The following is a 12,412-nucleotide window of genomic DNA, read 5'->3' as shown; positions in this document are numbered from 1 at the left end:
CAGACTGGTTTTTAACCAATTCTAAGCAGTCATTTTTGGCAAGTGAGTCCACCACAAATGTTATCTTCGTGGCCCATTAATCAATCCAACAAATGAGAAAACATGCGAAATCTAAATCCCCGTTTTAGTCTAGCCCAACAAACGAAGGCCCGGAACAGACAAAGCAATCGCCAGTCACTTTGTTGTTTCTTTAAAACCTAGACTAGACCGAGCCTCTACCTCCTCCAGCTCTGGTGCGGCTTCCCCTTGTGCTTCGGCGTGTGAAGAAGCCTCAGGTAATTCATGCTTCAGATGCTTCTGGTGTCTCTTGCTTTTCTTTCATCCGATGTTCTATGTCTCTACCATTGTAATTCTTGGCGATAATGCTGTACGATTCTGTTTGGAGATTTTATATACCTTTTTGAACTTATTGCTGATGGTTTTTCGGGGTTTTAATGTGGAAGATAGCCTGAAATGAATAATTTAACATGGATCTCTTATATGGTTTTCTGGTTTCTAGAAATCTGTATGCAAGGGACATGTGTCACTTTTTCTCCCCGCGGCTTTCTTTTTATAGAATAACTTCTATTGACGAAGTATAGTTATCAGTTGCTTGGTGAAATTCCCTTCTCACGTCCACCATACCAAGTAGTAGTTGAGGAATGCAATTTACAAACACTCAATAGTGATATACTTTTCTTTGCTCGGCTTCGGTAATGATTCTAATGTACTCTTGTATTATCGTATCCTTATCACAATGCTTTGAGTTGAGCTCCTGAGATAGAAGGATAACCTTTAAAAATGGCAAACAAGAATTGTATGTTACGTGATCAATAACATTATCTCATAATTAATCAGATGAATGATGTCGCCAGGTTTAAATTTAATTGGCACAATTTCAATGTAGATAGAATGCATTTCCTCTTTACCTTATTTTCACTGTTACCAGCAAAGTAGATTTTTCCCTTAGGGGAGTGCTCTACTATACGGTGTCCCACTGTGCGTGAAGTGCGGATTGATTTAACAGGACCAATGTAGTATCTCAGGGTTTTGAGATTTTTGCTTTTGTTTATATTATTGTATGCCGCTCTTATATTTCCTCAATTTTTTCTTTATATTTTCTGCTATTTTTGCTGTCAGGTAAGCTATGGTTAAGCATAACAATGTTATCCCAAACGGTCACTTCCGGAAGCATTGGCAAAATTATGTGAAGACATGGTTTAATCAACCAGCAAGGAAGACGAGGAGACGTTTAGGTAATTTTATATGGTTTCCTTCTTTCTCTTAACCTTTGCTCTAATGAATTAATTATCGTTTTGGATTTATACTTATTTTTTTCTTTTCCAATTTTTTTTTTACTTGCTGGTGATTCTAGCTCGGCAAAAGAAAGCTGTTAAGATTTTCCCTAGGCCCACAGCTGGACCCCTTAGGCCTGTTGTTCATGGCCAAACGTTGAAATACAACATGAAAGTCAGAGCTGGAAGAGGATTTTCCTTAGAAGAACTGAAGGTAAACCGTTTGTTACCCCTTATGTCGTATTGCACTTAGTTGCTCTGTTTATGTTATCGTGTTTAAGCAGCACTTAACTTCTTCCGCTAGGAGCAATGCCTGTTGGTTATTCCTTATCAAATTGTAGTTTTCTGAAATTCACATCTACTGGCAACTTTTTTTTTAAATCTTTACTGTTTGTTATGTTGCTTTAGTGTTTGTTTACCAATTTGTGTTTTGTGTTACGTGTTCTAACTTGTTTTAGGATGCTAATATTAGAAGGGTTGTTCTGGAATCTAGCGCTGGTATATTATGTGTTACAACTCCTTGCTGGGAAGCTTTGTAGGGGGTGTTTGGCAACCCTCAGAGAAGCACTTTTTCGCAAAACGAGACAAACTCTTCCATATATTTACTTCGTAAACCGTAAAAGCATTTTTGAAAGTTTGGTTTCCATCCAAACACCCCCTTAATTCTGGCTGCAAGGATGTGTCTAGTGTGTAGAAATTAATTTTTGAGAGAATTTAAGTATTTTGTTATGATTCTTTGTACCACTGTTAAAGCTTGTAAAATTTATCTGGTTAAGCCCTTCTTAGACAGTGATTATAGAGCAATAAAGTATAAAGAACCTATTTAATCTAATCTACTCTAATCTTTGTAATATCAGGCTGCAGGCATTCCTAGGAAGCTTGCCCCAACCATTGGCATTGCTGTTGATCATCGCCGAAGGAACCGTTCTCTAGAAGGTCTTCAGACTAACGTCCAGAGGCTGAAAACATACAAGGCCAAATTGGTTGTCTTCCCAAGGCGTGCACGCAAGTTCAAGGTAAAATAAGATCGTTGGGATGTTTGGTAAATTTTTGTTGTGGTGACTATCTTCCTTGATGAAGAAGGGGGGAAAAAAAAAAGGTTTTATTTGACATCTCTATATATGTTAACTTTGGCTATTGCAGGCTGGTGATTCTGCTGCCGAGGAGCTTGCCAATGCCACTCAAGTGCAGGGACAATACTTGCCAATTGTGAGGGAGAAGCCGTCCGTCGAGCTTGTTAAGGTCACAGATGAACTGAAGGCATTTGATGCTTATAAGAAGCTTCGTGCCGAACGCACGAATGCTCGCCATATCGGTGCCAGGCTAAAGAGGGCTGCCGAAGCAGAAAAGGAAGAAAAGAAGTGATGATCTTTTAGCACCCATTTTGTACCGCCATTTAATAGATAATTGATTGCCATGCCATTTTATTTTTGTATGAGATTCAACGTCTATGGTTTTATTTAGAGCATTCTAGTTTAAATGTCACCTTGTGAACGGTTACTAATTTACAGTCCTCTGCTTTTCTCTGTGGTGCGTCTGAATTCTGGATGATATCATTTTAGTCTTAATTTTTCCTCTATGTTTCTTAATAGGTGCCTGAAATATGCCTGCCCTGATGATTTTATTACTAGTTCCGGTTCATAATATAAGACTTTGTTTGATTTTTATTTTAGTTTTAAATATAAGGTTCCAATCTATTTTTTTTCCCTCTCAAAGTAGTCCTTCTAATAATAGTAATTTTAGCTTATAAATTTAATTAGTAGGGATATTATAGGAAAGATAACATCTATTTAGTACAAATAATTAACTTAACTTATTTTTTTAATCTTTTTAAATTAGTCAATTAGTTCTTATAATTATAATTGAAAGTAGTATTTAGCTTTGTGTAGGGGCAAGTATCCCACTATGTATTGAACATATACATAATCAAAATAGGAGAAAATTTTTATTCATTTACGTTTATTAAGAAATTAATTAAAATTAATTTAAAATAATAAATATATAAGTGTGTATTTTCTTCTCCTAAATATGTCCTTATTATAAGTAAAAAAAATGTAAGAAATGGATTAAAGAGGAAAAAGAATATATGGGGGTTAAAATTAAAAGAAAATTATTAAATGTTTGGACAAAAGTAAATGTTATAAAAGAAAAATCAAGTCTTCTAATAAAGTTTATTTTATATTTTGAGCTGGAGGTATGTTAATGGGGAGATAACATCTCATTAATTGTTTTCTTGGATCCTTTTTAATTTTAACAAATAGGCAAAAGAATATTTGAAATCTTGGGATGTGGAGATATGTTCCTCAAACTGTTAGTATTGAAGTCGAAACTTGTTAAAATTAATTTGCCCATGATTTTGTTCGCTCTGTTTTTAGAACATGTTTTATATGCTCAACTGAAATTTATTTGAGAAAATTAGGCATAAATTCTTTGTTGGAAAATTAATTAGTAAATGTTTGATGATGATGGATAACACAAGCGAAGATAAGCTGCACATAAAGTAAGTTAAGCCGTACAAAAGATCATTTATATAAAATATTATCTAGATATAAGGAGCTAATTTGTACATAATGAAGATGGATTATACATAAGAAAAGTTTAATTGCAAAAGGAAAGATGTCGTGCAAAAAAAAAAAAAAAGATTATGTATAAGGGAAGATAGAACGCACACAAGGAAGTTGAATTATACAAAATTCTCAAAGATTTACCAATTAATTTTTTAATGAAAGATTTATCCCAATTTTCCCAATTTATTTCTCCACCATTTAAATTAAATGTTAATAGCACTTTATAATATATCAAATTCAATTATTGTTTTCTATATCAAACTATGCTGTGCCATTAAGAAGTTTATGTTTTTCCCTAAGCCTTTTGCTTTAATATTAAAAAATACATTGATGCCTTGATATTCCGATAATCCTTAATGAAGGAGCTATTTAAGTAATTTGATTAAATTAAGATAAATTAGTTACTTAATACTAACAATTATAATCTTTTGAATCTAAAATACTCCTATATAACATTTTATTGTATGAGTTTAATAGTTAGGCATATTAATTTGAAGAAGAATGACAAATGTGAGGAAAGAATGTAAAAATTAACTCCCTAATTTTGTTTGTCAAGAAGAGTCAATTTGGGCTGGAACTGGGCTGATCTCGGGGGCCCTATGGAAGACCTCGCGAGCTTGTTGGCAAGGGACCGGGTGAAGTTGTTGTATATGAACATGTCAATAATAATTTTTTTTGGTCCAAAAATGTCAATAATAATTGGAATTTTAACATGTTTATCATTGAGCAGTTAAGAAAAAAGAAAATTTATATACTAAATATGAATAATTTATCACTAATATTTTTTGAAATATAAAGCAACTCAAGCCAAAAAAAAAATCCTTCTATGGATGAATTTTATTTTCTCATAAAAAAAGTATTATCTCCTGTCCTATTTATAAGATTTTAAATATAATCCATAAATAAAGTCTTATAAGATCTTATTTATAATTTATAAATAAAATCTTATAAATAGAATATGAGGTAATATTATAAAAACGCACGAATAAGAGAATTTTGTGACCATTTTCGTGGCCATAAATAAGGCATTGATTCTTATAATAAAAGAAATTCAGTTGATTGGGGGTAGTGGTTACCGAATTCAATTTTCAAAAGGGCCACGGGAGGAGTATCCTACGTGTACGGATGTGATTGGCTAGTGGCTACTGAGAGTTCAAAGTCGCTCCCCCACCCTGCTCTGCGATGCATTATAAAGAGGCCTCGAACGTAACGCAATTCATCTCATCATCTTCTTCCTAGAAGTGCCAGAAGAAACCAAATGGGTCTCAAGGTTTGCATCCTCAATCTTTGTCTTCCCCAGTTTTCAATTTTAATTCTTCGTTATATTATTCATCTGCACACACGGTTCGGTCCTTTCTTTACTGTAAAAGCATGCTAGTTTCTCAGATCCGCGCCTTTCCCCGTGTGGTTTTGTCAATTTTTCTTTAGTCAGTTCGTTTGTCAGATCTGTTTTTCTTGGATTTTTTCTTCAGCAATCACAAATTTTCTGTTCTCTGTTTATTTGTTCTGGGAAAAAGCCCTATTTTCCCATTTATTTTGCTTGGCGGGTATCTTGTAACCTTCGAGTGGTATCCTTGATAGGTTTGGAAGTACAAAGAGAGTTTTAGCTGCGGGGATCTGCTCTTTTATGTATAGGCTTTAGGTTACTGATTGTGTATCTTGGGAGGATTGTACTCTTAAGTAATAATGAGGCGGTTTAATAAAATGAAGAAAAAAATGTAGGGAGTTTTAGCTGCAGGGATCGCTTCACTTTTTCGTAAAATTTATGGAGTTCAGTGTTCGTAGCTAATATTTGATATAGTGTGGAAAGAAACCTGTTCCTAAAATTGTGGAATAGCTCCTTCTATCGCCATAATGAAATCTGTTTCATCAGAACTGCAAGTAAGAATTTAGTCAAGCATATTCAACTTTAAGTCAACAAGGATTGATTTGGTTACTAGTTAGCTTAGGTAGCATTAAAATTTCACTCTTTTATTCAAACTTAACCGCAAAATTTGCTAACGAAGTCATTTTATTTTTCCATTATGAATAACAAAAGTGAGAACTTGGAAACCTTTATGCATCACACGCTCATTGGGACATTGTTATGCAGGAGGATTTTGAGCAGTACGCTGAGAAAGCCAAGACTTTGCCTGACACTACAACAAATGAAAACAAGCTTATCCTCTATGGATTGTACAAGCAGGCCACTGTTGGACCTGTTAACACTAGTGAGCGCTTTTCTTTCAACAAACAAGATTCAGCAACTTTAACTTCAGAATTTATCTTGGATTGTCTTTAATGCTTATGAATGTGTATGCTTTCCAGGTCGTCCCGGGATATTCAACATGAGGGACAGAGCCAAATGGGATGCATGGAAGGCTGTTGAAGGTAAAAAAGGAAATAGCGCATTACACGGATCACTTGAAAGCTGGCTAGACCAATTGATCTTACACCGAAACTTGTTACTTTCTGTGTCTTACAGGGAAATCCCAGGAAGAAGCTATGAATGATTACATCACCAAGGTGAAGCAGCTTCTGGAAGAAGCAGGAATGGCTGCTTGATAAGATCTTCATTAGCCTTGCTTTATTTATATTTCAACGTGTTTGCTAAATAAGCATAAGCAGTTTTTAGTCTGACACTGTCCAATGCTTCCTCTCATTATGTGATGAATCAAACTGTGACTTTGTTTAGTTAAATGTTCTTATAGCTTTATGGAAATTGGTTGTGGCTGAGCCAATGAGTGGAAACAAGTAGAAGATATTTATATATGGTTGGATTGAAATGGTTTCTACTTTCAATTCATTTCGCCCACTGGATCGCTTGATTGGTTTTATTTCCTTGTGCTCCCTACCAGATGGTAGCAACCAAATCAATAACGCATTACTGCTTTTATTTAAATGCAAGTTAGGATAAAGCGAGTAAAATAGAGATATCTTCCTTGTGGGAATTAAACATGTCCACCCACCCTGTTGCCTAAATAAAATTTAAGATCAGGTCTTGTCAAATTGATATTGATATTGTCCTAGTGAAAAGTGAAAACGATACATGTGCATATTTATATAGAGTAACTTCTATTAAGTTATATCACTCATTAATTGAAAATGATTTAACTCATTTACCAAGCCATACATCAAATGCTTTTAAATGTAAAGCAGATCTAGGAGCGTCAATTTCTTAAATTGGCACAAGATTCTCCATGTCAAAAGACGCAATATATGAAGTCAACTTGATGATTTGCGGACAAACAAAATCAAATCCTTTAGAGTCAAAATCAAATCTTTTAGAGAAATCGAATATAGTTAATCGAATTTAATAAAGCATAGGGATCTTCTTAAACGTTGAATTTTCGTATACACAACTAAATATGAGTCACTCTTGGTTGTGTTTATTGGTTGGGCACTTTGATTATGATGAGTAAGTTGTGAATGTTGAGATGTGGGGTGGGCTTCTTTTATCGGCATTTGGCGTGATTAAATCATTAGGTCCCCTTGTTACTGAGTCGGTGCTGATTAACTCGTGGTACTAATTAGATTATGTAGTAATAATAATAATAACAACAACAATTATTATTATTATTATTATTATTATTATTATTATTATTATTATTATTATTATTATTATTATTTCTGGATAAAATGCGGGGTAAGAAGCCCAATTTATTGACTCATGATGGCAAGTGGGCAAGCAACCCCTACTTCATCATTGTTCAAAAAGAATCTCACTGTGTGAGGTGGTCTTTGAAAATATTACCTTCAATCTTTAATATAAAAACCAGTTGACTAATTTGAAAAAATTAAAAAAGTTATTTATTTGTAATAAATGGATGTTATTTTTTCTAAAATCTTTGTAGATAATGTGTATTAGAATTATCTTTTTATAGAAACTTTTAACACGTGTAACTATTATGAGGACTACTTTGAAAAATGGTAAGTAAATATAGAAGACAAAATGGATTGAAATTTTATATTTATGATCAAATTAAATGTCAAACTAGTTTTTATACTACCTCTGATCCTTAATATAAGATCTCATTTGACTTTTATTTTGGTCCTAATTATAAGCTCCTAATCCACTTTGTCTATCATATTTATACATTCTTTTTCAAGATAGTCCCTCTAATAATAGTAGTTTTAGCCAAAAAACTTGATTAGTAAAGATATTTTAAGAAAGACAACACTTATTTATTACAAATAACTAACTTAATATATTTTTTAATCTCTTCAAATTAATCAATCAGCTTTATAATTAGGATCAGACATAGTGTTAAGGATCAAGGTAGTAATTATGTTATTAATTATGCAACACACAGATTTCATTGAACTATCATACTCAGTATATGCAAATGCAAGGGTTTTATTAAACTTAAAACGTGGTGGGCCCACTACCAGCTGCCCACCCATCTTCCTCACCTTTTCACAGCTTCAACCTCACTTGTACTTGTTGTATCAAAAAAACAAAAAAAACTCACTTGTACTTGGTCAAAAAAAACCTCACTTGTCACCTTCCTTGGCCACAAGTATCTCCTCCATGCCCCGCCTCGTCTTTTGTTTCTATTTAATTTAATGGTGTAACTAATCATTTCTTTATAAAAAATTCTTAACAAAATGTACACATTAAATAGGAAAAATGACATAAAACAAGTTAAAAATCATAATATTTTAATTTAGGCATCTAAGAGTCAAAATCTTAGAGAAGGAAGTGATACTTAATCTGATAGTTTGTAAATGTAATCAAATGACTAAAATATCCTTATAAATATTTATATCTCTTGCTACTATGTTTCTAGATATTTATGGATGAGTTGCTTTGCTTTGGATGGAAAGAATTAATACACACATATATTTAAAGAAAAAAAGAAAGAAAACACAAAACAAACTGAAAATAAAGAAAAAATTTTTACTTAAATCCCTCAGACTTACACCTGCTTTAAATTTAATTAAATCTTTCAGACTTACACCTACTTTAAATTTTTTTAAGTATGTGATAGGTTCATGAATCAATTTATCGGGAAAGAAGTAGAAGAGGAAAAGACAAGATAAGGAAGAGACAAATTAGAGGGATAGATAGAAGAAAAGGAACGAAAGAAGGGAAGAGGGGAAAGGACTAGAACCAGAATCTGAGTTCTAGGGAACACAAGTTTGACTGAATAATACTGCATAACATTACTGCATTTCGGTCTGAGATAAATACATCATACTTCAACTGCTAATAACTACTTAACGCTTGAGATGAAACGGGAAGTAACTAACCTTATCTACTAACATTAAAACTTAATACATAAAACATAAAAGTAACCGACACTAAAAACATAAACCATAACTAACTGCAACGCTTCTTCCTTGAATAAACTAATAGACGTTGCGGCTGGGTCCTATCAATACCCTCCCCTAGGAAAACAGACTTGTCCTCAAGGCTGAAAGAAGGAAATTGGGTGGTAATCAGATCGTAATCCTCCCAACTAGCCTCCTCGATAGGACGATTCTGCCACTTGATGAGCAGGTCAACACGCTGAATGTTATTTGTGGAACTGACACGTGAGTCCAACACCCTCTCTGGAACAACAACAAATTCCCAATCATCTGAAATAGGCAGGGGAGGTAGCGGAGTGGAAGGAACCACACCATGGGCAGCCTTGAGCAAAGAAACATGGAAGACTGGGTGGATTCTGGCGGTGGGAGGAAGCTGGAGCTCATAAGCAGCATTACCAACCTTCTTGAGCACTGGATAAGGACCAAAATACCTTGGAGAAAGTTTATCAAAACGTCGTGAACTTAAGGAATGTTGACGGTAAGGTTGCAGGCGCAAGTAAACCAAATCCCCAGGTTCAAATGTGACATCACGGCGTTTTGAATCTGCATAATCCTTCATCTTGTTCTGTGCAGTACGGAGATTGTCCTTGATAGTGCTCAGAAAAGCGTCCCGTTCAAGGAAAAACTCCTCCAAGTCAGAAATGCGAGTGCCGCCTTGCGTGTACTGCAAGAGTGAAGGGGGGTCTCGCCCATAGACAATTCTGAAGGGAGTAGAGCCCGTAGAACTATGAAACCCAGTGTTGTATGATAACTCTGCCCAATGTAGGAATTGTGACCAAGTTTTAGGATGCTCTTGAGAAAAACACCGCAAGTATGTTTCAAGACATCTGTTGACAACCTCTGTCTGGCCATCAGTTTGAGGATGGTAAGCAGTACTCATCCTCAACTGGGTGCCACTTAACCGAAATAACTCCTGCCAAAATGCACTCAGAAAAATGGTGTCACGGTCAGAAATAATGGACTTAGGTATGCCATGGAGACGAACCACTTCCTTACAGAATGCAGCAGCCACTGATTTTGCAGTGATAGGACGGTGTAATCCAATGAAGTGGCAATACTTACTGAATCGGTCAACGACTACCAGAATTGTATCCATGCCGTGAGACTTAGGCAAGGCAGTGATAAAATCCATAGAGAGGTCTTCCCAAATAGTGGCAGGGATGGGCAAAGGTTGGAGTAAACCTGAAGGAGCACAAGGCTGATACTTATTCTGCTGACAAACAGAACATTGTTGGACATATTCTTTCACCTCATTCTTCATATTTTTCCAATAAAAATACTGCTGTAACCTTTTTAAGGTTTTAAGATGTCCCCCATGTCCTCCTGTAGGAGAAGAGTGAGCTTCTGCAATCAGTTTATGACTAAGATCAGAGGGGGCAGGAATCACCAATTGATTATTATGATACAGCATGCCATGTGCAAGAGCAAATTGAGGAACTGAGGTTGGATCAGACTGGAGTGAGGCAATAATGGAAGAGGTGTATTGATCCTGTTGAAGTAATTCCTCAAGATTGTGTAAGTCAGTAGCTTGGGGAATTGTCAAAACAAGAAGATCAGCAAAAGGTGGTCGACGTGAAAGTGCGTCAGCTCCTTGATTGGATGTGCCAGTCCTGTAGTTGATTGTAAAATCAAATGGCAACAGTTTCATGAGAAGACGTTGCTGTTCTGGAGTGGTCACTCGTTGTTCCATCAAATATTTGAGACTATAGTGATCTGTAAAAACCTCAAATTTCCTGCCAATAAGATAATGACGCCACTTCTGTAGGGCAGATACCAAAGCAATCAACTCCCTATCATAAACAGATTTGTGCCTGTTGGAAAAATTTAAAGCCTTGCTATAATATGCAATAGGATGTCCATCCTGTTGCAAGACAGCACCCACTCCAGCAGAGGAGGCATCACATTCAACAACAAAAGTCTTGCTGAAATTGGGAAGTTGCAAAACTGGGACAGAAACTAAAGCTGCCTTCAACCCGTCAAAGGCAATAGAGGCTTCAGAATTCCAGGTAAAAGCATCCTTCTTAGTGAGCTCAGTAAGAGGCTTTGCTATTAAGCCATAGTGCTTGACAAATCGTCGATAGTACCCAGTTAAGCCCAAAAACCCACGCAATTCAGTCACGTTGGTGGGCGTCGGCCAAGCAGTAATTGTAGCAACTTTGTCACTATCAGCAGCTACCCCCTTGTCACTGATCATATGCCCTAAGAATGAGACCTCTGATTGTGCAAAGTGACACTTCTTACGATTGGCAAAATAAGCATGTTGCTGCAAGGTCTGCAACACAATGCGCAAATGCTCCATGTGTTCCTGGAAATTGCTACTATACACCAAAATATCATCAAAAAACACAAGTATGAATTTGCGCAGAAAGGGACGGAACATATCATTCATGGTTGCTTGGAATGTGGCTGGTGCATTAGTGAGGCCAAATGGCATTACAACAAACTCATAATGGCCAGAATGTGTCCTGAAAGCTGTTTTATAAATGTCATCAGGGTGAATTCGGATCTGATGATAACCAGACCTAAGATCTATCTTAGAAAAGTAGGAAGATCCATGCAATTCATCAATAAGTTCATCAATGGTAGGTATAGGGTATTTATCTGGAATGGTTATTTTGTTTAATTCTCTATAATCAATGCAGAGACGCCAAGATTTGTCTTTCTTTTCAACTAAAAGTACAGGACTAGCAAAAGGGCTTACACTGGCACGAATAAATCCCTTAGAAAGCAGGTCTGCAATTTGGGTTTCAATCTCATTTTTCTGGCTGTGAGGATATCTGTAAGGCCTGATATTTGGTGGTGTCGCTCCAGGATAAATGGGAATAGAGTGAAAATGCTCCCGCATAGGGGGAAGATGAGTTGGTACTGCAAAGATTTCAGCAAAAGAGTCTAGGAGACTCTGTAAACCGTTTTCAGACCAAGAAGAAGCATCTTGAGCAGAGAAGCTGTTCAACGTGGCAATAGTTGAAGATTTGCTAGGAATGCCCTGCAGCTTGTACCTCTTACCATTTACCCAGAATACCATAAACATCTTTTGCCAATTGGCTTCGACGGTGTTGAGGGAGGCGAGCCATTTGATGCCCAGTACCATATCAGCACCTCCCAGAGAAAAGGGGAAAAAATCATCCTTAATAGTAAGGCTTTGGACCTGTACCTCCATCTGTTTGCAAATAGAATTGCAAGAAACCACATTTCCATTCCCTATCTGCACTCCAAAAGGACGAATGTGCTCCACAGGGAGTTGTAACTCAGTCACAACCCTATCTGAAATAAAGTTGT

General features: G+C 35.8%; 2 protein-coding genes across 2 annotated transcripts; both read left to right on the top strand.

The window, feature by feature from the left end:
• The first annotated feature begins 202 nt into the window (after positions 1–202).
• Positions 203–2,863, top strand: LOC114714524 (60S ribosomal protein L13-1-like). The gene is made up of 5 exons (XM_028899268.1): positions 203–275; positions 1,120–1,235; positions 1,355–1,488; positions 2,132–2,290; positions 2,418–2,863. Exons 2-5 carry the CDS (start codon positions 1,127–1,129, stop codon positions 2,637–2,639), a joined length of 624 nt encoding a protein of 207 aa, XP_028755101.1. The 5' UTR covers positions 203–275; positions 1,120–1,126; the 3' UTR covers positions 2,640–2,863.
• A 2,151-nt stretch (positions 2,864–5,014) lies between these two features.
• Positions 5,015–6,633, top strand: LOC114714553 (acyl-CoA-binding protein). Its single transcript, XM_028899308.1, has 4 exons — positions 5,015–5,111; positions 5,934–6,051; positions 6,149–6,211; positions 6,306–6,633. Exons 1-4 carry the CDS (start codon positions 5,100–5,102, stop codon positions 6,383–6,385), a joined length of 273 nt encoding a protein of 90 aa, XP_028755141.1. The 5' UTR covers positions 5,015–5,099; the 3' UTR covers positions 6,386–6,633.
• Positions 6,634–12,412: the final 5,779 nt, after the last annotated feature.

This window comes from Neltuma alba, unplaced genomic scaffold (genome assembly GCF_004799145.2).
Source record: "Neltuma alba isolate B1F8T4 unplaced genomic scaffold, ASM479914v2 tig00001960_pilon, whole genome shotgun sequence".
NCBI lineage: Eukaryota > Viridiplantae > Streptophyta > Magnoliopsida > Fabales > Fabaceae > Neltuma > Neltuma alba.
Note: the sequence above shows the minus strand (reverse complement) of the source record. Positions and strands in the feature narration are given on the sequence as shown.

What these genes read in the sequence shown, in the direction of transcription:
- LOC114714524 (XM_028899268.1), top strand. Translation starts at nt 1,127, where the DNA reads ATGGTTAAGCATAACAATGTTATCCCAAACGGTCACTTCCGGAAGCAT. An exon ending in GAAGACGAGGAGACGTTTAG is followed by an intron (nt 1,236 to 1,354) that starts GTAATTTTATAT and finishes TGGTGATTCTAG; the next exon opens with CTCGGCAAAAGAAAGCTGTT. An exon ending in TTTCCTTAGAAGAACTGAAG is followed by an intron (nt 1,489 to 2,131) that starts GTAAACCGTTTG and finishes TTGTAATATCAG; the next exon opens with GCTGCAGGCATTCCTAGGAA.
- LOC114714553 (XM_028899308.1), top strand. An exon ending in TGTTGGACCTGTTAACACTA is followed by an intron (nt 6,052 to 6,148) that starts GTGAGCGCTTTT and finishes TATGCTTTCCAG; the next exon opens with GTCGTCCCGGGATATTCAAC. An exon ending in TGCATGGAAGGCTGTTGAAG is followed by an intron (nt 6,212 to 6,305) that starts GTAAAAAAGGAA and finishes TGTGTCTTACAG; the next exon opens with GGAAATCCCAGGAAGAAGCT.